General features: G+C 50.8%; 4 protein-coding genes and 2 pseudogenes across 4 annotated transcripts; 3 read left to right on the top strand and 3 right to left on the bottom strand.

Moving 5' to 3' along the window:
* Positions 1 to 5151: 5151 nt before the first annotated feature.
* On the bottom strand, positions 5152 to 5565 carry DCS_00236 (uncharacterized protein; the record flags this gene model as incomplete). The annotated part of the gene is made up of 1 exon (XM_040797575.1): positions 5152 to 5565. One exon carries the CDS (start codon positions 5563 to 5565, stop codon positions 5152 to 5154), a length of 414 nt encoding a protein of 137 aa, XP_040658458.1.
* Positions 5566 to 9935: 4370 nt separating this feature from the next.
* DCS_00235 (uncharacterized protein) lies at positions 9936 to 10679 on the top strand (the record flags this gene model as incomplete). The annotated part of the gene is made up of 1 exon (XM_040797574.1): positions 9936 to 10679. One exon carries the CDS (start codon positions 9936 to 9938, stop codon positions 10677 to 10679), a length of 744 nt encoding a protein of 247 aa, XP_040658457.1.
* A 111-nt stretch (positions 10680 to 10790) lies between these two features.
* Positions 10791 to 11123, top strand: DCS_00234 (uncharacterized protein; the record flags this gene model as incomplete). The annotated part of the gene is made up of 1 exon (XM_040797573.1): positions 10791 to 11123. One exon carries the CDS (start codon positions 10791 to 10793, stop codon positions 11121 to 11123), a length of 333 nt encoding a protein of 110 aa, XP_040658456.1.
* A 1012-nt stretch (positions 11124 to 12135) lies between these two features.
* DCS_00233 (uncharacterized protein) lies at positions 12136 to 16155 on the top strand (the record flags this gene model as incomplete). The annotated part of the gene is made up of 8 exons (XM_040797572.1): positions 12136 to 12879; positions 13529 to 13838; positions 14096 to 14187; positions 14305 to 14778; positions 14854 to 15052; positions 15185 to 15327; positions 15382 to 15555; positions 15628 to 16155. 8 exons carry the CDS (start codon positions 12136 to 12138, stop codon positions 16153 to 16155), a joined length of 2664 nt encoding a protein of 887 aa, XP_040658455.1.
* A 1353-nt stretch (positions 16156 to 17508) lies between these two features.
* Positions 17509 to 17841, bottom strand: DCS_00232 (annotated as a pseudogene).
* Positions 17842 to 23794: 5953 nt separating this feature from the next.
* On the bottom strand, positions 23795 to 24160 carry DCS_00231 (annotated as a pseudogene).
* Positions 24161 to 24463: the final 303 nt, after the last annotated feature.

Below are 24463 nucleotides of genomic sequence, written 5' to 3'. Positions count from 1 at the left end.
AAGTTTTATTTGTACCGCATAGGAACTTCTTTCGTTTGAATGGTAGTTTGTATTTGATAGTTTCGGCTTGGTAAGTCTGTTGGGCTTTTCACTTGTACGACATTGTTTACGGGGATAGCCTGGAATTATATAATGTACGGACCGTTTGAAAAAAATGGGGCTGCTATATGGGTCAATTGATGAAATGTACACATTTCATATCGCACTGGGATCTGCTTGTTTGCTTCTTCATTCTCTCTCTAGGACTACACTATTGATCTAGAGTAATGTTATCATACGTTGATATTTGCTACTTGGGGGGGTAGTGGCGGGTGATTTTTGCTGATAATATACTTTTTGACGTATCATATCAATATTATAATTCAATATGTATGTATAACGTAACCTCATGACAACTTTGCACCAATCTTGAGGGATTTCCGTCTTAGCGTAGCGGGTCCCTGTGCAGCGGCGTGACATATAGCTTTAAAGCCAACAAAGAATGTAAATTGCTTTAAGTGCCGGCTTAGGTAAATACCGTCGTAACTGACCCTGCTCAATATAATCCAGTATTTGAGCCAGATTGCTACAAAACGATCATTCCACAGCCGCTGCCATCCCCAGTCTTTGATACATACGAAAAACCATACTCTTTTTTACAGACATTTCATCACGAGAATGGCTCTGTAACTGTTAAGAGAGACAGCAAGGGCCAACATGATTTTGGGAATGGCTATTAGTACACTCAGGGATTGCTTCTATAATCCATCTGCATTGTACTAGTACTGCTATTTGTAAAGTCAAATTCCAATAGTCGTTTTCCTGCAGGCGCTAATCACCAAAAACTTTACCATCGGATTTGGTTAATCATACACGACGCGACATATGCGAATTACTACAAAACGGGTTAAGATATAGAAGCAGGATGATTTGTCAAACTATCGACTAATATAAAGTTGATTACGGATGAGTTCATACTAGTTACACTGCATAGGAATGTACTAAAAGTAGTGTAGTGGATACAATGCCAGCCACAGTGGACTACCATAAGTCTAAATCATACGAGTCGGTTGACAAGTCTGTTTCGAATAAAACACAGCCTCTATATGTAAATATGAAGAATCCTCCAAAAACTATCGTCATCTACAAGCTTTTAGAGTTATTCCATCAGTACTATCGAAACTTAAAAATCAAACTTATAATCAGACCACGTGCTACATCTTCAAAGAGGTTGTAGCAATAATAGCAGTCATTTCTAGTACCCCCCTAACCCGCCGACTAATAAACACAAGTAACAGAACCATTCCAGAAGAATATATTATTCTCCTATGTTACGGAGTCACTAGGCGACTGCTCTAGGACTCACAATGATATTTAGTAAAAGTAGACGACGGACGAGTGTAGTGGCAAGAAGTCGGAGGTGAGGTGAAGTTATTACGTACCCCGGTGCCCTCTCGTCGAGGTGCAGCAACCGGACTTGTATTCTCCTATGTTACGGAGTCACTAGGCGACTGCTCTAGGACTCACAATGATATTTAGTAAAAGACTTGAAGGAGGGAAAACTACTTGGCAACTAGGGCTTCTAGTTGTGTGCGTACTCCCGAGTGGGTCCCTTAGTTCTCTCCATTCTCCTTTATCAGGCTAAGCCCGATACCATAACATCCTACAATCGATCTTGAAACAAATACTATATATCGTTTAAACCTTATTTAAAGTTCAATAATGCGGCAGATAATAGGGGATCCGCTCTGGCTGCGGTACTAACGAATTCAATTTCGTAAGATCAAGAAGATAGTTACTCTCAGGAGTAAAAATGAGACTAGTTTAAGTTCTTGACTTGTTCAGTGGGTAGGGACCGTATCCCTTATATCTTCTAACTAGTTACTGGAGGGTAGGCTCTCCGACCTTACTTTATAAGTACGATTGCAAAAGGCGGGTCAAATCCATTCCTGATTAGTTGAACATATATTGCTACCTTTATTACAGCTGTAGTTGTTGCGAACTGAACGTAGCTGGAGCAGCCGGCCTACTTGATAGCCGGGGCGGTAAGTGTCAGAAGATCGGCTGATCGGCTGTTGTACAGTATTTTAAGTATGAGTTTTTACTATTTAAACTGTATAAGAATATACTAAAAGTCGTGTGGTTGATATAATACCAGTCACAGTAGACTACTATATGTTTAAATCATACGAGTCGGTTATCAATTATATTTACGAGTTTATCAGAAGGACACAGTCTCTAGATATAAATTAAAACAATAGGATATACCCTACCTAACTCAACGAAGACTGGGAAGTAGAGATAAGCAATACAATTAATAATTATATCTATATATTCGAATTTCAAATCTGTTCGATAGTAATAAAAGTTATTGTATTATATATACCAAGCTTCTGACAACTAAGAGTCTCAGTAACGATTATCTATTTCCCAACTAGTATACCTATGCTGCAACGGAAAGAGATTTCAGAATAATAATGTCTACACCAACTGACTATAATAATATCAGACTTACTGGACCAAATAACTAATCCATCTAGAGAAATGCATCCAAATTGATAGCTATGGAATCTACTTGGCGTATTAGAAGACCCAAATTAGCCGGCCATAGAAGACTGTATCCAGAATACAGGAACGCTTGCCCGTACTAATACTTGGGGATCAAGAAATCAAGTAATAGATAACATCAGGGTAGCACCCTCCCAAGTTACAGGTGATAATTTAAAGCTATACCAAGTGGCTATACAATAATATAACGACTATAAAAACTGTTAAAATTACTGGTATTTATACTAGTAAGACTACCCAAATAAGATACTATCCTATGTGTTGCTATTTGCAACATCTGGCAGCAGTACTACTGCTTGCCAATATACTACCACTGTACTGCACGTACAAGTAGTATATCGAGTTGACGAATTGCACTTGCTATGCAAATTCTCCTCGCTCCGACTTGGTACAACTGATGGCAGTACTACTGCCCAGCCAATTTACTACTATTGCGCATCTCGTGCAAGTAGTACTTGGTCGACCAAGCAAGATCATTAATCGGGCCGTCAATTGATGCGCTCCCAACTACTACTAGTAGTTGCCCGCCAACAGTACTACTGTTGCGCGGTAGGACCCACCCAATTGCAACCAGCAGTTGCTTGCTAGTAGTACTACTACTGGCCCACTCAACTACTGCAGTACTTCTGCTGTACTGTCGCGACCGAACCCTAATACTGATCAGCCCTGCCAGTTGCATATACCAACTGTGCAACTTGCAGTATGACTCAACCAGAGTATTTGGAGCTGCATTGAATGCAAGCAGATTGTTCGGAGATGCATTGTATGGAATCAGACAGAATTCCAACACGTACACATTGCACTGATTGAGGTACTACCTCTCAGGTATAAAAAGGTCCTACCTTTCCTACACTCTTAGATAGTTAGGTACACAGAACACACACGCATGCGCGCAAGCAAGCACAAGAAACACAACAGTCTTTCTTTTTGAATCGTCCCTTGGCACTACTATTTGACTTGTTCAAATCTGCATTTCTCGCCCAGTTACTAACTGGTGCACTTCCTACTGTTACTAACAGCCTTGATTGATATCCATTTTGGATAGTCCGTACAACTGAACTTCTACTGCGCACCCTTCCTATTTTACCCCTTTTATTCCAAGAGGTATTTCCCCTTTTATTTTTAAGAAAAACAATACAAAAATAATAACTAGCAGTACGTATTGTAACGAACTGGGTCCGAACAACAATATACCAATATTATACAACCTATTACAATGCAGATAATTTGCTAAGAATTTAGTATATGAAGTTAAGCGGATTAGCAAAGGGCATGCCGTACCAAATATAGAGCTATATACAAAAACAATAAAGGTTGAAAAGGGGCCATTTCCAATACTACACAACCGGGAAACTGAACCTATAAATACTAGGAAACGAAAAATAAGCAACAATACGAGAACCCGACCCGCAAATCTAGCCGTATAAATAAGTGTAACGATAACAGTAATGGTAACGGTAACGGTAGTAGTAAACGTTCTGTAAGCTATGTGAATTACCTAGACACGGCGTTCCTAACTGCTATTCTATAAATATAGACAATGCTCTGGACAGTATGAACCAAGGGAACAGATGAAACTGACTATACAACGGACCTCGAAAATATAGTAGTACGGGAAGAGGTTACAGTATTTAAGAAAGCCTTATCTAAAGATATTCTTGTAAATTTGGGGGAATAAGAAGTATAGGAAAGGTGCGCAGTGGAACTATAGTTGCACGGACTATCCAAAATGGATATTAATCGAAACTGTTAGTAATAGTAGGACGGGCACCGGTTAGTAACTGGGCAGGGAATACAGAATTGAAGAAGTCAAATTGTAGTGCCAAGATGCGATTCAGATAAAAAGGAAGACTTGCTTATTGTTCCTATCTAGAAGTATAGGAAAGGTAGGACCATTTTATACCTGTGAGGTAGTACCTCAATCAGTATAGTGTGCACGTGTTGGAACTCTGACTCCTTCCAAACAATGCATCTCTGAACAATCTGCTTGCACGCAATACAGTTCCAAATACTCTGGTTGAGTCATACTGCTAGTTGCATGGTTGGTATGTGCAACTACTATTGGTTGTAGTTGGGAGAGTCTCAATTGACGGTCCGATCAATGACCTTGCTTGGTCGGCCAAGTACTACTTGCACGAGATGTGCGACAGTAGTAAATTGGCTGGCACTAGTACTGCCGTCAGTCGTACCAAGTCGGGGCAAGGAGAAGTTGCATTAGTATAAATACTAGTGTTGAAAGACTATCTAAATAGGATGCTATCCTATGTGTACTCCGTATTGCTAGTAGCAATACCTGGCGGCAGTATTACTACCTGCCAATATACTAAGTGTCGTCTGGACAGCAGTCACGACACCATCGAACGCGTCAGCCGCGACGCCTATTATCCAGACTACGAGGATAAAGTCAGCATCGGCCTGCAAGGCGATGATGCATTTGTAACGGTTGGGGTGTTTGTAAACGCCTGGACCGTCTAACGGGGGACGACATCGTGGTTCCAGTCGTATGCGTCAAGCCAGTATGTTCGCACCGACAGTGTAAACCAACTGCAGTTCAGTATGGTGCAGTTTGTCGCTGACGAACGGACGAACAGTGTGGTTTGGCCATCAGGGACACACGACGAGATCTTCGCCTATGGAATGTCGGGCCAGCTGCCAGACAAAACGATTCTGGTTGCGAGTCTGCCGAGGCGGCTGCGGATGCCTTGATCGACCGATGGAGTGACGGACCGTGCGAAGCGTGGAATGCCGTGAGCGTATCGCAACGTTGGCCGCCGCACAAGTCTCGGGTCGGAACAGAGTACTCGTCAGGCCGGTTGGCCGAACTGTGCGCTGTTGCGCCGAGCCGTCGCGTGCTGGCAGGATCAGATCGGCACGGAGGCGGACGAGTCGACAGGCGGCGCTGATGTTGTTCTGATCAGTTCGGACGAGACGGGCCACGTGGCTCCAGGGGGCGACGCAGGCAGACGATGGCCATGCACCTCCCCAGCATACCTCCACTCTCGTCTGCGCAAAGTGCATGGTTTTCGGTGATTGCGGTCGCCCTTGCTCGTACTTGTGCACACGAAGCACAGGTTTCGGTGCCAGTACTCGAAAGTGCAACTGGAGAGCACAGTATCGTGCAGGTAACATGGCAGGATTCCAGTTTCTACGTACGGCGAGTGTCGTCGCGGTAAGTACTCTGTATTGCTCTGTACATTCACTTCACTGTAGTAGGTATGACTGCTGTCAGCAAGTGCGCGTATGACTGCTACCTGTCAGTACGAGCCCCCGTACGGTACTGTAAGAAAAGTGCCCCAGGTATTACCTAAGTATACCTACCTATCACGGGGTGCCTGTCGTCGTACCCACAGGCACTGCCAGGTACTGTACTTGGTTGCACGCAAGGTGCTGCCTGCTGCAGAGAAAGTAATACTCTGTGCAACGTACATGTACCTGTACTACGGTGACTCGACAAAGGTGACGATTCAGCTTTGGTGGTGCTACTCGCACAAATTGAATCGACATTTTTGCCGCCCGTTCTCCCCGAGTAAGTAAGTAATACGTACAGAGTAATACCGAGTGCATGTGCTCCGTGCAAGTACTTGGCGCCATGCCTACCCCTGCACAGCTGCTAGCCGTCACGCGTGGAAGCCTCCCGTCGTAAGCGTCCGCGGCGCGCTCAGCCCCCGCTAGCGTGCCGGAGAGTCGCCTATAATTAGCAGTCATTGCATTGGAAATGGAGTCGTCACGACAGACAGCTGCAAGACAAGCATCCGATTATTACCTGTTCCTCGCGAGCAGCAGGAGCACGAGTACGTACATGTACATGCATGGATATGGGTAGGATCAATCCTGTTCCACGTGGCATCGGATCCGGGGACCTGGTGTCTTGTTGGCATGGACGATGCAGCGCAGGCCCTGCCACGACTGGGGAACGAACACGTGCAAGCACAGGATTCTGCATTCTTCTGCCTGTAAATCTGCGTACCGTCATTGGACCAACACCTACAGAGTACCTGGAGCACTTGCGTCCATGCAGTATTGCAGTAGGTACTCCGTACACAGGCACGAAATGCTGGAATGCATAGCGGCATGCCTCGCACCGCAAGCTCCTTGGCGGCGTCCCGTGTATGCGACGGCCGACCCCTCGTCGTCACTGCCGCCGTTTTGCCTTCGGCGCACCCCCCCCCCCCCCCCCATGGGCGGTTGACGGTCAGCGAACTGGCCTCTCGGCCGTTGCCCAGGCCCCGACGCCTTGCTCCGGTCGGCGACGATGCCAGCGGCGAGGGAAGCATCTGAACTGCGGGCACGCGCCCGTCCACCTCGCCGCCCTCGTCCTGCGTGTGCGCCTGCGGCCGTCAAGGTTCATCTTCGTTACCTCAACGTTGATCATCATGTTGGCCGCCGGATTGGCATGGATTCCCGAACCGCCGACCGCCCGTCGAGGGACAGCCCGTCGATGCGAGCCGAGTGCTGACCCTTGCCCGCGGGCGGGCGCGTTTCGGCATCCAGTGCTGCTGGTTGGTCCACCGTCGTTCCGTGGGGCGCCGAGGGATGCGTCCCCTAGCGGACGATGGACGTGTGGCAGCCAAGACCAAGGGGGAAAAGCAACTCTGCGTCGGAGCGCCGGCGGCGGCGCGGGGGATGCGGCGGCGAGGCGGAACCTTGACTGCTGCCATTGTCGCCCGCCGGCGCACTGCCCCTGGCGTCCTGAAAGGGCCCTATTAATGCTCGAGCTCCTCTGCCAGTTCAGCGGGGTGGGGGCGCTGCGAGACCCCGGCGTCAGCCCCTGCGGCTGCGGAGGTCGGAGCACCCGGTGCGGCACCGAGCAAGTAATTACAGCTACTCGTCGCCGCTGCCGGTGCCTCTCCGACCTGGCCTGACCTGACCTACTGCCGCCATGTGCTGGTGCACGTACAAGCACCGCAACATGTAGTTGTGCATGCTCCGCACGGCGTGCATCACCTCGCGGGATCCGCAGTGCTGCGTGCATGTCATCCGCAAGCAGTACCGAGGCATGCATGTACCTACCTACTTACCCTTGCGCCCACTGAAGCACGGTGCGTGGGCAGTACTTACAATGTGCCGCCCGAGAGGTCGGTCATCCTCCCTCGCATCGTCGGCTACCAACCATCACTCCGTATGCCTCCCTTCCCTTCTCCATCTACATGTGCGGACTGCATGTGCGGGATGCCGGCGGCGAAATATTCTTCTCCATGCATCGTCGGCCGCCAAAATATGACCCCGTTGGCCTCCCTTGCCTTCTCCGTCCACACGTTCAGACTGCATGTGCTGCTGGCTGCGGTGCCATCCTCGCAACCGGAGCTGACTCGGCGACGCTGCACAGGCACGACCATCGTAAGCGTCTGCTCCCCTCGCCATGCTGATTGGCGGCCTGCCCGCATTCCCGAGCAGCACTCGTACGACGCGGCCGGTACTACGACCGAATGCATTACTCCGTAGCCTGCTCATAGCTCCGACCGGACTCTACGGAGCCTGTTGGCCGATGCGTGAGCCGACGCTTCGCAACACAAGTATGGAGTGCCGATGCTTCGTACCTTGCTGCGACCGTCCCGCCGCGGATAGGCACCGAGTACATACGTACTGTACCGCAGACTCGTGCTCTTGACGAGTTCAGAGCACAGTACGTGCATTGGGCGTACTCGTTACGCTGAGTACCTGGTACTCAGTGGTACCTACCTAAGTAACGAGTATTACCAGTCAGTAGCTTGCGCACTGTTGGGTGCTGGAGCACCAGTAGCTGTGCGCCGTTCCCGTGGCCATGCCCTGAGCTTGGTACCAGCAGCCGTGCACTTTGGTGCTAGTAGCTGTGCACTGTACTTGGCGTCAGTTGCTGTGCACTGCACTGTACAACCAACCAAGTACTTGGTGCCGTAATATAGCTGTGCACTGTATTCGGTACCAGTAGCTGTGCACTGTGCTCGGCGCCAGAAGCTGTGCACTGTACTCGGCGCCAGAAGCTGTGCACTGTACTGTGCAACTAAGTACTTGGTGCCGTAATTAGCTGTGCACTGTATTGACTTGGCGCCAGCAGCTGTGCACTGTACTGTACAACTACTTACTACCTACTAGGTAAGAACCTACTAACTTGGTGCCAGTACTCCGTAGTCCTGCACTGTATTCGGTACCAGTAGCTGTGCACTGTACCTGGCGCCAGCAGCTGTGCACTGTACCGTACATATACTACTTAGGTCAGAACCTAATTACTTGGTGCCAGTACTCCGTAGTCCTGCACTGTATTCGGCACCAGTAGCTGTGCACTGTGCTTGGTACCTGTGACCTTGGTCTTCCCGCGACAGAGCATCTCGTCGCCGAAATTCGACGACGACGCTGTCCATCTCGCAATCTCGCAGCCAATCTGGAGCGAGGGGACATGGTAGGGTCTCAGACACGCGTGACGTGCAGCAACTGGAGGCGAGTCGACATCTGACCGGTCCCTCCGTCCGTCCCCAGACACAGACCCAGACCTTGGGCCGAACCGCCGCCGCCGGCATCTGCAGGTACCAGCAGTTTCGGGGCACCGAGTACCGAGTACGGAGGTACGTACCTCTGCCAGTCCCCATCTTGCCCTCGCCGCTCTCCGTCCGCTTGCCTCCTTCTTCCCTCTTCCTTCTTCCTTTCTCAACCTCCATCAACCGCCCCTCTTTCCTGGCTCCCTCCCCCCCCCCCCCTCTTCCCCTTACCCCCTATCTTCTCCTCGCTCGCTTCCGACCCCGTCCGTGTCGGCCTCCTTCGCTTTGCTTCCTTCCCCTCCTGCCCGCCGTGCTCCTCTGTCGACTCCACCCTCGCAGCCAGCAGCCAGCCGACCCTGCCGAATGCGAGCGTCGTGGCCTGCGCAAAGGGCATCATCTCCTCGACGCCCCTATCGAGCGACGTCGACTCTGCCGACCCGTCGCCGATACCCTTCCGATTCGGAACCGGGGCCCCGAAGCCCGACGGCGTCAGCACGGCTTCCAACTCCCTAAGACGATCGCCTAAGTCGAGCGAGACGGACGGTCACGGCCTTCGACCCTCCATCCTCCCCTCCCTCTTCGGCCGCCCGTTCCACCCGCCATAGCAGGACCCTCTCCGCTCGCCCCCAAGAACGTCGCCGCCGCCCATCCACTCGCCGCCGCCCATCCACTCGTCGCCCCCGTCCTACCCGTCTTTCCATCCTCGCACGACGGAGAGCAGAAGCGAGCCGCGCGATTGACCGACGCCCTTCTCTCCACCCGCTGCCGACCTGCCGACCGCCACCTCGCCGGCGACCCATCCATCCACCGACCCCCTCCCGCGGCAACCGCAACCTCCCGACGCCGCAACCACCCGCTCGCCGCCTTCGCCCTCCTGCGCGAATCTCGAGCGATTCCCCAACCGAGACGGCCCTTGCACACCCCCCCCCCCCGGCTATGGGCAACCAGGCCTCCAAGGACGGAGGTGCCTCCTCCTCCTCCTCCAAGGGCACCGGCGATGCCTCCTTCCAGTCGTACCCGTCCTTCAGCAGATCCGACACCAAGGAGTCGTCGCGCTCCTTTCGATCCTTGCGCTCCAAGATCCCCGGCACGAGCGCCAAGACCGACAGCCCCAGAAACTCGGCCGTGCTGCCCAACGGAGACTCGACGGCCGATGCTAAGGGCGCCGACGCCGCCTCGGTGCGATCCGGACGAAGCGCTCGCTCGAGCGTCTCCCGAGCCAGCCGCAGCGACCTCCCGCCCTTCCGCCACGGCTCCACCGACATGTCGAGCTCGGCCATCCTCGAGTCCCAGCCTCCGCCGTCGCCCGTCTCGGCCAACGCCCTCCGCGGCGCCCATCAAGACCTCAGCGCCGCCCAGGCCTCGGGCGAGGTCGACCACGTCTCCGACCAGCCGCCGACGGCCAACGCGAGCCTCGGCGCCCACATGCAACCGCCGGGCCAGTCCATCCTCGTCAAGCGGGATGCCGACGCCGACGCCGACCAGAAGAAGACGGCGCCGGCCGACGCCGCCGCCGCCGCCACGTCCGACGCCTCGCCGGCGGCCGGCAACGTGGCCATGGCCGACATCAAGGACATCGACCTCGACGACTTCATCAAGCGCCTCCTCGACGCCGGCTACGCCGCCAAGGTGACCAAGAGCGTCTGCCTCAAGAACGCCGAGATCGTGGCCATCTGCTAGCGCGCCCGCGAGGTCTTCCTCTCCCAGCCGGCCCTCCTCGAGCTCGACGCGCCCGTCAAGATCGTCGGCGACGTCCACGGCCAGTACACCGACCTCATCCGCCTCTTCGAGATGTGCGGCTTCCCCCCGACGGCCAACTACCTCTTCCTCGGCGACTACGTCGACCGCGGCAATATGTCGCTCGAGACCATCCTCCTCCTCCTCTGCTACAAGCTCAAGTTTCCCCAAAACTTCTTCCTCCTCCGCGGCAACCACGAGTGCGCTAACGTAACGAGGGTCTACGGCTTCTACGACGAGTGCAAGCGGCGCTGCAACGTCAAGATCTGGAAGACCTTTATCGACTGCTTTAACACCCTGCCCATCGCCGCCATCGTCGCCGGCAAGATCTTCTGCGTCCACGGCGGCCTAGCTCCTATACTGGGTGGGTTTTTCGACGAAACGTGAAAATTTTAGGTACGCGGCCCCGCAGGTACCCCGGTACCTTTTGTTCGACGAAACATAAGAATCTAACCGCATCGGGCAACCGGCCCGGGAGGACGCGGGCGGCGGGGGAAAAATACGCACGGGACGAGGCGTGCGTGCGCGATACGGGAAACGCAAACGGAAATGGATTTAGTCGTTGCGTCGAGCGGGAAATAAATAGTCGAGGTAAATGCACTGCGTCGGATTGAATTGACGGGCAGCCGGCCGAACAGGCGGGTGGTAGGGAGGGGTGGGTGGGGTAGGTGGGGTAGGGTATTTGCGAATGGATTTACGTCTAGACGTCTGACCGGCCCGGGAGGGCGCGAGGGCGCGGGAAAAAAAAAAAAATTGCGCACGGGACGGGGCGTACGTGCGGGATACGGGAAATGCCGACGGAAATGGATTTGGTCGTTGCGTCGAGCGGGAAATAAATATATACATATATCGCTATACACACCATACGATATATACACCACACGTACAACAACAACAGACGGCCGGTATACGATATGATAGCGATCCAGTACAATGCACAGTACAAAGTTGCAGTATGCACTAAGTGCAGGTTATGCCTCGTACCAAAGGAGGCGGGTTGGATCCGACACCTTCGACGTGAACCTTACCGCCTAAGCGGGCAGGCGCTAAAGGTCAATATTCAACTCATTCGACGGTTCACCCTTCGGTCGGTCGACGAACTAAGAGCCCATACGCCCGTACCAAGCGCACCCTGCGCACCAATCGACGGACTGGCGACCTTCTAGGGCTTCCACTGTCTGCAGGATTGCGGGTTCTGCACTACCTGGCTACCTTCCATGCGCGCACACGTAGCGTCGCACAGCAGGGTGGCTAAGGAACACAAGGTGCACCGGCTGTGGGAGGAAGCTAACTGCAGACGTACTTTACGGGCAAGGGTATGATAGACTACTTTATCGTATGCCCGACGAAAGCACGGCCGGACGACGACTCGGGCGACACCTTGGGTCCGGATGCGGGAATGCTAGACACACTACGCTCCGATATCCAAGAGGCAGCAAACGACCTATACAAGCAGGCGGGATTGGTAGTTAACCTGAGCAAGGCAAGGAGCGCAAGCATACCATGGCTCCGATTTACAGGCTTCCCTACCCACCTGGACGGCCTAAGGGACGAGGAGATTAGTACGGCGGTATCGCTACCTCCCCGGAAGAAGATAAAGATGAAAATAAAGAACAACGTTAGCAACAGCAACAGCAACAGCAACAGCAACGGCAACAGCAACAGCAACAGCAACAGCAACAGCAACAGCAACAGCAACAGCAACAGCAACAGCAACAGCAACAGCAACAGCAACAGCAACAGCAACAGCAACAGCAACAGCAACAGCAACAGCAACAGCAACAGCAACAGCAACAGCAACAGCAACAGCAACAGCAACAGCAATAATGGTAACGACGGTAATGACGGTAACGACGGCAACGACGGCAACGACGGCAACGACGGTAACGACGGTAATGACGGTGCAACGTTATGTTATATTGTAGAGGCTACCGATACCGTCCTCCAGAATGCATATGTACGATGCAGCGATGCCTCGCCGGAGCGGAGGATGACGCCTATTAGGGCTGCTATCCTCAGCCAGTTTTACGCCAACGCGCCGGGACTGGGAGGGCTAAAACCGTTCCGCACATATAAGAACGAAAACACAATTGATAAGTACTTTAGCAAGATAAAGCAGCTTATAGCGTACTATTACAGGGTAGTACGTACGCCCGGGGGGCATTTTATGCGGCGGACGAACAAGTCGAGCGTACCGTCGGATGCAATCCAGGAGTCGGTAGCGCAGAGGAAGAACATAGACGAGGTTATATACGTGCTAGAGACGGAAGGGCCAGCAACGGACGCACTAACAAGGGCGGTACGCAAGCTGCTGCTGTCAATGATATACCATAAGATTGGCGGGAAGCCGTTTAGTTCGGTGGTGCTTAGCTTCTGCGCTATGCTTAGCCGGAAGGCAAGCTCCCCCAGGGGGGGCGGCAAGCAGCAAAACGGACCAGGCAGAGTGGAAGGGACGTGGGCGGAGCCAGGTACGTTTAATAGCTACCTATCGGTGCTGGTCTGGACGGCGCAGATGATGATATTCGACGACTCCTGCGATGCGCCTACCGACGAGCAACAGCTGACGAAGCTGAAGCGGACGTATAAGGAATTCATGTACCAGTCGGGCGAGACACCGTTCGGCTTTATCCTAGCGTGGCGCCTATATAGACCTGTTTAAGGTTTCCGGCGAGATGGTTACGCCCAACCAGTCGCAATAGTCCGTTGACGGCAAAAGCATTATGTATAAGGGCGTATCGCTTCGGATGAAGGACGTAACGGAGATTGTCCGATCCGAGTTTGACTAGGCACAGGCTATCCTCCGCGACGAGCTGCTATTCGGGTGCGGAGCGATAACGACGATAAGGTCGTATGCGGTAGATGACGACCTGGACCTCGATAGCTTCGGGGCGTTATGGCTGGACGACAAACGCAACGAGCCCCTCGTCCGCGGATGCAGTACCGCCCTAGTGGACTGCATACAGCAGAGCGCTCGGCTAAAACGGCTGTTCCTTATTGGGGAGGAGGAGGAGGAGGAGGAGGAGGAGGAGGAGGAGGAAGAAGGGGGGGGGGCACCGAGGAGGGATACGGCGGAAGGGTCGTACGCAAGGATGCAATATGCACGTACGAGGCGCACGTACAGGAATTTCTTAGTCGCCTACTGGTACTGTGCCATATTGCACCCGGCCCACCAATGCGCGCACCCGAGCTCCTGTCGGTAACGTTCCGCAATACCGCCAGGCGAAGGCACGTATTCGTCTGGGAGAAGCTAGTACTGCTATACGTACAGTACCACAAGGGTTAGGAGCAGTCGGGGGGGTATAAGGAGAACGTACGGTTCGTACCGGGTGCCATCGGGGACCTGCTCCTAACGTACCTAGCGTACGTCGTCCCCTTCCGCCAGATGCTCCTCCGCCAGCGGAAGCCCGGGGCGGTACTGTCGCCTTACCTATGGGCCCGGCTGGACGGGAAGGTATGGGACGACGGCAGCCTGTCGTGCGCGCTCGTGCGGGCGTGCAAGCGAGCCGAGGTCCCGGCGTTTAAGGCGGCGTAGTGGCGACAGGTAGCGGCGTCTATTACTAACGAGAAGTTCGGCGCCGATAGGGCCAACTTTAACGGGGCCGACGCGGCCGACGACATAGAGGACGAGGCGGATATAGTCGACCTCGCCAAGATAAGCAACCACTCGTACCGGGTATTCCAGAGGTTGTACGCAAGCAACAATACGCTAACGCCGGCGACACTGCTGACCCGCGGCTTCCGCGCCTCGAGGAGCTGGAGGGGGCTGTTTAAGTTCGACGAGGTACTGTCCGGTAAGCGCCCGCCGCCCGCCGACGGCCCGGCCGGTATTGCCGCCGCATGCAAGAGGGCCAGAGTCCGACAGCGGCCGCACGCGGGCGAGGACGATATACTCGCCGCCGCCCGATATATGTACCGCGACCCTAAGCTTGAGTTCCGCACGCCCGGCCAGCGCGCCGCAGCTATAGTTATGCTAGCGCCCGACTCGCCGGACCAGCTCATCGTCGTGCTCGGCACCGGCTCCGGCAAGAGCCTGCTGTTTATGGTCGGCTCGTTGGTGTAGGACGCCGGGGTAACGATTGTAGTTATTCCCTAGGTGGCCCTGCGCGGTAACGTACAGTCGCGCCTGCAGGAGGCCGGGATCCAATACCATACCTGGTACGCCCAGTCGAGGCAGACGGCGCCGGTAGTGCTGGTATCCGCCGAGCTTGCGTGCACGTCGGCGTTCCTCGACTACGCGCACAACCTCGTAACGAGGCAGAGGCTCGACCGTATCGTTATCGACGAGTGCCACCTAACGCTGACGGCCGTCGATTACCGTAAGTGCATGGGCGAGCTGGGTTGGTACGTAAGCCAGCTAAGGACCCAGTCCGTATGGCTAACGGCTACCCTGCCGCTGTCGATGGAGGCCGCCTTCGGCGAGCGGAATATGCTTGTGCGCCCCCGCGTAGTGAGGGAGTCGACGAACCGATATAAGATCCGATACCGTATCCGCCGCGCCAAGGGGGGCAGGCCGATTGAGCTCGAGGCCCTAAAGTGGATCGGCAAGTACGTTGCGACCCCCGCCATATTCTACAACAACCAGCAGAAGATGGTAGTGTACTGTAGGACGAAGGCTGCCGTCGAAAGCATTACCGGGTAGCTGCAGTGCCCGACCTACGTTGGCGGCAACAACGTAGCCGAGGAGGGCAAGAAGGCCGCCATCGCCCGCTGGCTGGACTCGCCCGACCAACGCGTTATCGTGGCGACCAAGGCGCTCGGCATCGGCTTCGACTACCCCTACATCCGCGTCGTCCTCTACGTAGGCGCGCCCGAGAGCATAGTGGAGTTCTGCTAGGAATCGGGTCGGGCCGGCCGCGATGGGCACCAAAGCGAATCCGTCGTCGTCCTTGAGAGCACGTGGAAGCCCGGGGGACGCAGCGGCACCTACGATAACGCTATGGACCTCTACCTTACTATGCGCTACTGCGCGCGGGCGGTCATCAGCCAGACCATGGACAGGCCCGAGGACTGGACCTGGTGCATGACGGGGGACGCAACGTGCCAGGCCTGCCCCGACGCGCACACGACCCCCCGCCCGCCGGGGCCCGCGCTCGGGCTGCAGGACGCCGACGCCGCGTTCCCCAGCGCCAAGGAGGCAAGGAGGCAGGACAGGATCGACAGCGACACCGTGGAACGCTACAAGCGGGACCTGGAGGGCGTAAAGATAATATACCTGTACTGCAGGGTCGTCGGCAGGCCGTTCGACCACGCCGGCGGGGCGTGCCCCTACCGGTGGGATTGGATCAAGGCTAAGAGCGCCGCAATGAAGGCGTCCAGGCGGAATCCCTGGATGCCGAGCCTAACGGTGTGCTACCGGTGCTTCCAGCCGCAGACAATATGCCGTGTGGCCGACCCCGAGGCGGAACAGGACACGTGCTAGTACCCGGATACGGTGATGCCGCTATGCTACGGTGCCTTTAAGAGGCCCGGGCGGGAAGCGTAGTTCCGGCGCTACTTCGGACGCGTACCCGCCTCCGAGCAGGAGTTTATGCTCTGGATCGGAGAGCGGGCCATGCTTGGTCGCACGCCGGCCACCCAGGCCGTAAGGGTAGCTGCCCTAATTGTAGCCGAGCTGGCGTAGACGGTCAGGGGACATTAGGGGACGTTAGGGGAATAGGGGAACAGGGGACCAAGGCGCATTGGGGGGAATGCAGTTCCTGCTGCAGCTGTATTTCCTTGTTCCTCGAGGCTCTACGGCATACGCAGCCTATACAGCCCATACGAGTCGGTGCATGGCATAGGGGAGGAGAGGGAGGGGGGGGCAGCAGTAACTATATACTAGTAACTATATGAACGTCTTTAAAAATAAAAGGGGAAATACCTCTTGGAATAAAAGGGGGAAAATAGGAAGGGTGCACAGTAGAAGTTCAGTTGCACGGACTATCCAAAATGGGTATCAATTAAGGCTGTTAGTAACAGCAGGAAGTGCACCAGTTAGTAACTGGGCGAGAAAATGCAGATTTGAACAAGTCAAATAGTAGTACCAAGGGACGATTTAAAAAGAAAGACCATTGTGTTTCTTGTGCTTGCGCAATGTGTGTGTATTTACAACGCGCGTGTCTTCTTGTATGTCTGTGTACCTAACTATCTAAGAGTATAGGAAAGGTAGGACCCTTTTATACCTGAGAGGTAGTACCTCAATCAGTGCAATGTGCACGTATTGGAATTCTGTCTGATTCTATACAATGCAGCTCCAAAATACTCTGGTTGAGTCATACTGCAAGTTGCGTAGTTGGTATTATATGCGACTGGCAGGGTTAATCAGTATTAGGGTTCGGTCGCAACAGTACAGCAGAAGTACTGCAGTAGTCGAGTGGGCCAGTAGTAGTACTACTAGCAAGCAACTGCTGGTTGCAGTTAGGTAGGTCCTACCGTGCAATAGTAGTACTGTTGGCGGGCAACTACTAATAGTAGTTGGGAGCGCGTCAATTGACGGCCCGATCAACGATCTTACTTGGTCGACCAAGTACTACTTGCACGAGATGCGCAACAGTAGCAAATTGGCTGGGCAGTAGTACTACCATCAGTTGTACTAAGTCGGAGCGAGGAGAATTTGCATAGCAAGTGCAATTCGTCAACTCGATATACTACTTGTACGTACAGTACAGTGGTAGTATATTGGCAAGCAGTAGTACTGCTGCCAGATGTTGCAAATAGCAATATGTAGGATAGTATCCTATTTGGGTAGTCTTACTAGTATAAATAAATACCAGTAATTTAACAAAGGATACTGCTAAATAGGAATCCTTTGAAGACCTAGTAGGCCAAGGTATCGTTGGAAGAGATCAGCAGTAAGGGCCTTAGTAAGACCGTCGGCAGGCATTGACTTGGTATCCAGATAGCTGATTTGAGCCAAGCCGCTTGTTGCTTCTTGCCGAATGTACCGAAACTTCAGTAAGGTGTGCTTGGTGCGAGAGTGCTGATTTGGGTTGTTGGCGTTGGAGATGGATCCATTGTTATCGTAAGGAAGTGGAATAGGTTTTTGAAGACTTTTACCCATCTCTGTAAACAGACTATTGAGCCATTTGAGTTCCCGAATTGCTTCCAGTAGGGCATCGGATTCTGCCTCTACAGTTGAAAGAGCAATTGTACTTGCCCTTGTTGACTTCCAGCAGATTGGTCCACCTGCTAGGGTAAAGAGGTACATATAGGTAGACTTAGAGGAATCTAAGTCACCTGCAAAGTCGCTATCTGAAAATCCAGATAGACTGGGTGCTGAGGACTTAGACTAATAGCAAACAGCTAGGTCTATAGTCCCTTTCAGATATCGAAGAAGGTTCTTACCGGTTGATAGTTGTAGACTAGTAGCCTAATGCATGTACCGAGATAGCCATTGACTTGCAAAGGCTATATCTGGTCGGGTCAATAGCATTAGGTACATTAAAGTCCCAACTATCTGTTGGTATACCAGTTGGTCGGTTGCGGGTAAGGGAGGAAGAGGAAGAGGTGTTGTTGTGGATTGTTTGAGTACTCCTGGCTGTAACGGTATTGCTACCGCCTTGGCCCCCTCTAGCCCCAAATCGCAATAGTACTTCTTCGATATACCCCTTTTGACTATGGGTAATACCCTTGGTCGTTCGGCTGATCTGTACGCCCAAGAAGAACGCAGCCTGCCCGCGATCTTCAATTGGGTAAACCTTATGTAGTTTTTTGTTTCAACTTATTAATGTACATAAGGTTCGGCCCAATAAGCAGACAGTCGTCGATATGGCTAACTATATAGGTACTGGTAGTACCATTACAGTAGACAGCCGGGTCGGATATAAGAGGGCTGTATCCGAATTGATATAGCAGTTTGGAAAGTGCATCCTGCCACTCTCTAGGTCCTTGTCTAAGACTATAGAGTGCTTTCTTCAAAAGGATACCTTGTTTGACTGCTGGGTTGTAGCCTAGCTTGGCTAACTGCTTACCTAGGTTATTAGTCTTGCTGAGACTAATAAATGCTTCCAGTCCATTAGGCATTTTAAGGTAATTAACTTTAGGTAGCTCACTGTTAAGGAAAGCACCAATGAAGTCGATTTATTCAATATACCAATTGTTCTGGGCAGCAAGAGCTAGTAGTATCCTCCAAGTGGGTGGAATACCTGTAGCTGCAAAGGTCTCTAGGTAGTTAAGACCTTCAAACTGCATAAATCCTTTGGCTACTAAACGTGCCTTAAATTTAATGGGATTGCTTTGCTGGTCCTTCTTAACTTATAGGACAAGACGGCTTTTGAGAAGTTGTCTTCCAGTTGGTATTTCTTGAAGGGGAATAAAGTAGAAAATAACCCTGCCCGGATAAGTTGCTGAAGTTTAGAGAAGAGAATATAGCACTTATCCACTGGTCTTTGTTGTCTGATTTAAGTACCTGCTTCCAGCTAGTAGGATTGCTACTAACTAGTAGTTACTTTGCCTTAGCTTGGTAGCATAGGTCCTTAATCCAGTATGCTAGGTTGAAATCCACTGAATTAGAATTGTCTTCTAATTTAGGTTCATCTGGAAGAGAGGTATCTGGTAGATCCTCTGTTGGTTGGGCTAGGACCCCCTCTGTGGTACTAGTCCCAGTAGGACTAGTCGGTCCGTTGGCCTCTTGCAACCTACTAACCTACTAGTCCTAGTAGGACTAGTAGGTCCGTTGGCCTCTTGCAACCTACTAGTCCTAGTAGGACTAGTAGCCCCCTCTGTCTCCCTAGGTGTTAGGGGACTGGAGGTACTTTGCAAGATAGTAGTAGTTGAATCTACTATCTTAATTCCCCCCCCCCCTCTGACTCTAGTCCTTCAACACTGGGCCTTGGTAGTCGGGGGAGCCCTTGGGAGATAGGGCCAATACCTTCTGGGATTTTCAGGAAGGTAGTTTTTGCAACCGACCTCCTAGAAGGCACATACACAAGGTATGTTTTTGAACCTAGCGTGGCTAGTCGCCTTGCTGGTTTTGTACGGGATGCCAGTTTGGCACTTTGAATCCGTTTCTGATGAGGAATTAGGACTTCGCAATGCGCACCAATAGCCTTATAGGCCGTGAGATTTGGTGGCATTTTCAGTCCCTGCAATTCCTGCTTCAGTAATTGGTAGGGACTTAAATCCCGGTTCGAAATTGCAGTATAGTTAACAAGATTAACTATAGCAGGAAGAACGGCAGACCAGAGGAAAAGTGGAAGGCCTGCCCAAATCATTGTTGTACGTAGTCGGTCTAGGATAACTTGTATGGACCGTTCGGTAAGTCCGTTCTGTTCGGGCGTATACGGGCAAGATGTATCGAATAGTATTCCTTTCTTACCCAACCAGGTCTGGAGCAATGTGTTGATTTCGGTACCTTTGTCGAAAAATAACGGTTTTGGGTAACAGTTATAGTGTCGCTTAAGGCTTTTGAAGAGATTCCAAATAGCCTGGATAACAGTTGATCCCTCCTCGTTGGGTAAGATCAATACCCAACGGAAGCGGGATTTTCGGTCAATTAGTATAAGACCTACAGACTTACGATCATAGGATACTGGTCGAATCCCAAATGTATTACCCGCAATTGAATTAAGAACGTAGTCTGGATTGTCGATAGGATCCCTAGACTATCGTCTAGTGGATTTGGCCTAAATACAAGCAATGCATTGAAAATCGGCAGCCTGAATAAACGAAAAGTCAGGCAGCCCAGTAGTAATGCTACTTAGTAGGTCTTCTTCAAGAGTGGGAGACCAATATGTCCCAGTCTGTTTTGCCAAATGCCGGCTTGTTGCAATAGTCTTTGGTAGGACTGGTTGTTGGATTCCGTACGAGTAGTCGGAAGAGCTTGTTCCTTAGGACTAGTAGTTGGGACTACTAGTTGGTCTGTTGCCTCTATAGGAATTGGGTCTTCTATAGGGTCTTGGAAGAGGGTAGCCTTAGTAAGGTCCCTTGGTGTAGCCGAACTGACAGCTGGGCTAGGTACCGATCTGGGTACCGACCGAGGCACTGTGGAAGGTGCCGACCGAGGTACCGTTGGAGGTGCCGACCAATCCTCTGCTTCGGTAGCCCAGGGGGAGGGGGGGGGGGGTTGGGAGGGAATTTTGACTGTAATTCCGTAGCTATTATAGTAGCTAGAGTAGGAAGTATCTGATTTTGTTAGATAGGTCGTTTGTTGACCTTGCTGTTGTAGGAAGAAGCCGTATTTCTGGAAGTTGAGGAGTCCGCATAACTGTCGATTTGAGTTGTACAGATGTTCCTTACTGAGGGTTCCTCCAGACGCATAGTGGCGAATTCCACTAACAATACTGACCTCCAATTTCGGAATGTACAGTGCTTATTGTAAAACAAGAGTACCGTAGACAGGTGGATTGGTATGAATTAGTACAGTAAATTCAGTACAGCCAATCCCTTTTGGATAAATTGGACCACCTCCTGTTGTAATTGGTTTCGCTTGGGATTTTGCAATGGGTCGGAAAGTCATAAACTTAAGCCGGTTATTGACCAAATGATAGGTTGAGCCAGTATCGTAGAGTAGGCCCATTCGGTACGTATTGTTGTTAGCAATACGGTATGTCATACCAATATTACCCAAATCGGGTAACAGTACTAATTCTTGTTCGGAATCAGAGTCGGTATCTGATTCCTGACAGGAATCAGGTAACCCCATGCAGCCAGTGGATAGGCTGTAGTTACCAGTCATTAAACTAGTAGTACCCTTGGCTGGTGTGTGGTTTTTGGTTCGATTGTATCGTTTGGGTTGGTTGGGTCGATTGGGTGAATTGGGTTGGTTGGGTCGTTTGGGTCGACTAGGTCTAGTAGACTTAGTGTTACTGTTGTCTGGTGTTTTGGATAGTTGAGTTATCCTGTAACTGAATGCTTGGAAACTGGGACTATTAGGATTTTGATGTTCTTCCAGTAAGTTGGTCTGAAGGTATTGCAGGTTGAGGGATGCTGTATTAATCGCCAAGACTTCATTAGTTTGGGGATTGTTGCGTTGTATTGCAGCCCATTGTAAAAAAACAGGACTAACAGTTGTAAGGTATCGATTTGCCTGATCCAGTGGGTCGATACTTACTCCAGTAAGTTGAAGTCGAGTGAGGCAGCGGTTGAATTCGGAATTAAAAGCCTTAAGTGTTCCTTCGTACCCTTTAAGTGTAGGGTTATAGTAGGAATCGTAGAGGTTGCAACGTTATGCTGCCTGGCCCTTGGAGTAATGTTTATTCAGCAACAGATAGGCATCTGTTGGGTTGTGAATCTATGCAATTGATGCTTGCGGGCCCTTAGAACAGCTATCCCGAAGTAGTATGAGCAGGGAGTATTGATTGTGATGTAAGTAAACAATAGCAATTAATAGGTTTTTTAGAAATTCTTCCAGGCGAAGGGAACTAAGTTGTATAGAAAGTAATTATTCCTATAAGTCAAAGTTCTTGGTATCTTTGAGCTTAGCATACTCTAGGAACGAAAATATAAGTATAAGTATAAGTACAAGTGTAAGTGTAAGTATAAGTATAAGGGTAAGTATAAGTATAAGTGTAAGTATTAGCGTAAGGGTGAGAGTAAGTGTAAGTGTAAGTATTAGTATAAGTGGTAGGGTAAGGGTAAGTGTAAGTATAAGTGTAAGTATAAGTGTGAGGGTAAGGGTGAGTGTAAGTGTAAGTGTAAGGGTAAGGGTGAGTGTGAGTGTGAGTGTTAGGGTGAGGGTGAGGGTGAGTGTGAGTGTAAGTATAAGTGTAAGGGTAAGGGTGAATGTAAGTGTGAGTGTAAGGGTAAGGGTGAGTGTAAGTGTAAGTGTAAGTATAAGGGTAAGTGTAAGTGTGTATGTATGTAAGTGTAAGTGTAAGTGTAAGTATGAGTGTAAGGGTAAGTGTAAGTATATGTATAAGTGTAAGTGTAAGTGTAAGTGTAAGTGTAGGTGTAAGTGTAAGTATGAGGGTAAGTGTAAGTGTGTATGTAAGTGTAAGGGTAAGTGTAAGTGTAAGTGTAAGGGTAAGTGTGAGTGTAAGTGTAAGTGTAAGTGTCTGTGTGAGTGTAAGTATAGGAGTGAGTGTAAGAGTGGGTGTAAGTGTAAGGGTAAGTGGAAGTGTAGGTGTAAGTGTAAGTGTAAGTATAAGTGTAAGTGTAAGTGTAAGTATAAGGGTAAGTGTAAGTGTGTATGTATGTAAGTGTAAGTGTAAGTGTAAGTATGAGTGTAAGGGTAAGTGTAAGTATATGTATAAGTGTAAGTGTAAGTGTAAGTGTAAGTGTAGGTGTAAGTGTAAGTATGAGGGTAAGTGTAAGTGTGTATGTAAGTGTAAGGGTAAGTGTAAGTGTAAGTGTAAGGGTAAGTGTGAGTGTAAGTGTAAGTGTAAGTGTCTGTGTGAGTGTAAGTATAGGAGTGAGTGTAAGAGTGGGTGTAAGTGTAAGTGTAAGAGTGGGTGTAAGTGTAGGTGTAAGTGTTAGTGTAAGTGTAAGTGTGAGTCCAAGTGTGGGTGTAAGTATGAGTGTGAGTGTAAGTGTAAGTGTGTGTGTGAGTGTAAGTGTAAGAGTGGGTGTAAGTGTAGGTGTAAGTGTTTTGGTAAGTCTATATACTACCTATTATTCTTATTACTTATATTAGTAGATAGCCTTACTAAAGCTCTTTTATAATACAAGGTTAAATATTTTAGAGTACTACTAAATATAGCAGATAGTACTAAGTTTACGAGCAATAATAGTAACAAATCTAAAGGTATCAGAGGAATAATAGCAATATTTAGCATATTAAAGAATGCCTATTGCAGAAAAGCAAAGCAAAAAACTAAAGAAAACCACACTCATTCTAAAATACCGTTCCAGTTATGTCGTCTAGCCTCCCTTACTAAATAAAGGGAGCAGTACTATAACGAGTTATACTAATCTCGTCTCTCATTATCCCAATTCTCCAATGCAAGCTTTGTAGCAGATCTATTGCGTCTAGCCCCCTAAAAACAGTTAGTATTGTATTGAGATTATAGAAAAGTATATAAACCAATTGATCTGAAGCACAAAGTGCAATAGCCCATCGTCGGGCGAATAAAATAACGGGAGCCGGACTAAAAGTAAATAATTAGTATAGATAATAAAGTAGGATAAATAGGAGAACTTACCAAGACAGACACGGATGGCCGTTATTGTAACAGCTCATGCAGCAAGTGCCGTTTAATTCCACAGCGCAGAGCTCAAAGTTCTCTGCTCCTTCTGCTCTTGCAAGTGCAGCCCGGATGCAGGGAAGACATGGCGGCCAGAGGCAGAATTTAATCTCCTCTGAAGGAGAACGAATCGTAATGTTGGCAGCCGACGAAGAGCGAGCGATACTTGCTAGCCACTGGACGTAAGTCTGGCGAGGAGGAGCAGGGGGAGGGCTTTCGTCAGGAATAACCTAAACATCAATTAGATAAATCCAAAGAATACAACAATTAATAGAGTGTGCAAATACTTACAATAGGGCAATCTGCACGGCTTCCAGAAGACATCTTGAACAAGTGATGATGAAGGAGGAAGAATGAGGGAGGAAGAATGGAGGGAGCAGAACAGGAAATATATAGTCAGTCTGCTGCCTCAACCGCTGCCTTAATCACTCCCTCAATTACTCCCTCAATCGCTACCTCAATCGCCGCCTCAGTCGCTGCCTCAGTCGTGCCTCCATCGCTGCCTCTATCGCTGCCTCAATCGCTGCCTCAATCGCTGCCTCAGTCGCCGCCTCAGTTACTGCCTCCATCGCTGCCTCAATCGCTGCCTCAATCGCTGCCTCAATCGCCGCCTCAGTCACTGCCTCC

This window comes from Drechmeria coniospora, chromosome 01, assembly GCF_001625195.1.
Source record: "Drechmeria coniospora strain ARSEF 6962 chromosome 01, whole genome shotgun sequence".
Classification (NCBI taxonomy): Eukaryota; Fungi; Ascomycota; class Sordariomycetes; order Hypocreales; family Ophiocordycipitaceae; genus Drechmeria; species Drechmeria coniospora.
Note: the sequence above shows the minus strand (reverse complement) of the source record. Positions and strands in the feature narration are given on the sequence as shown.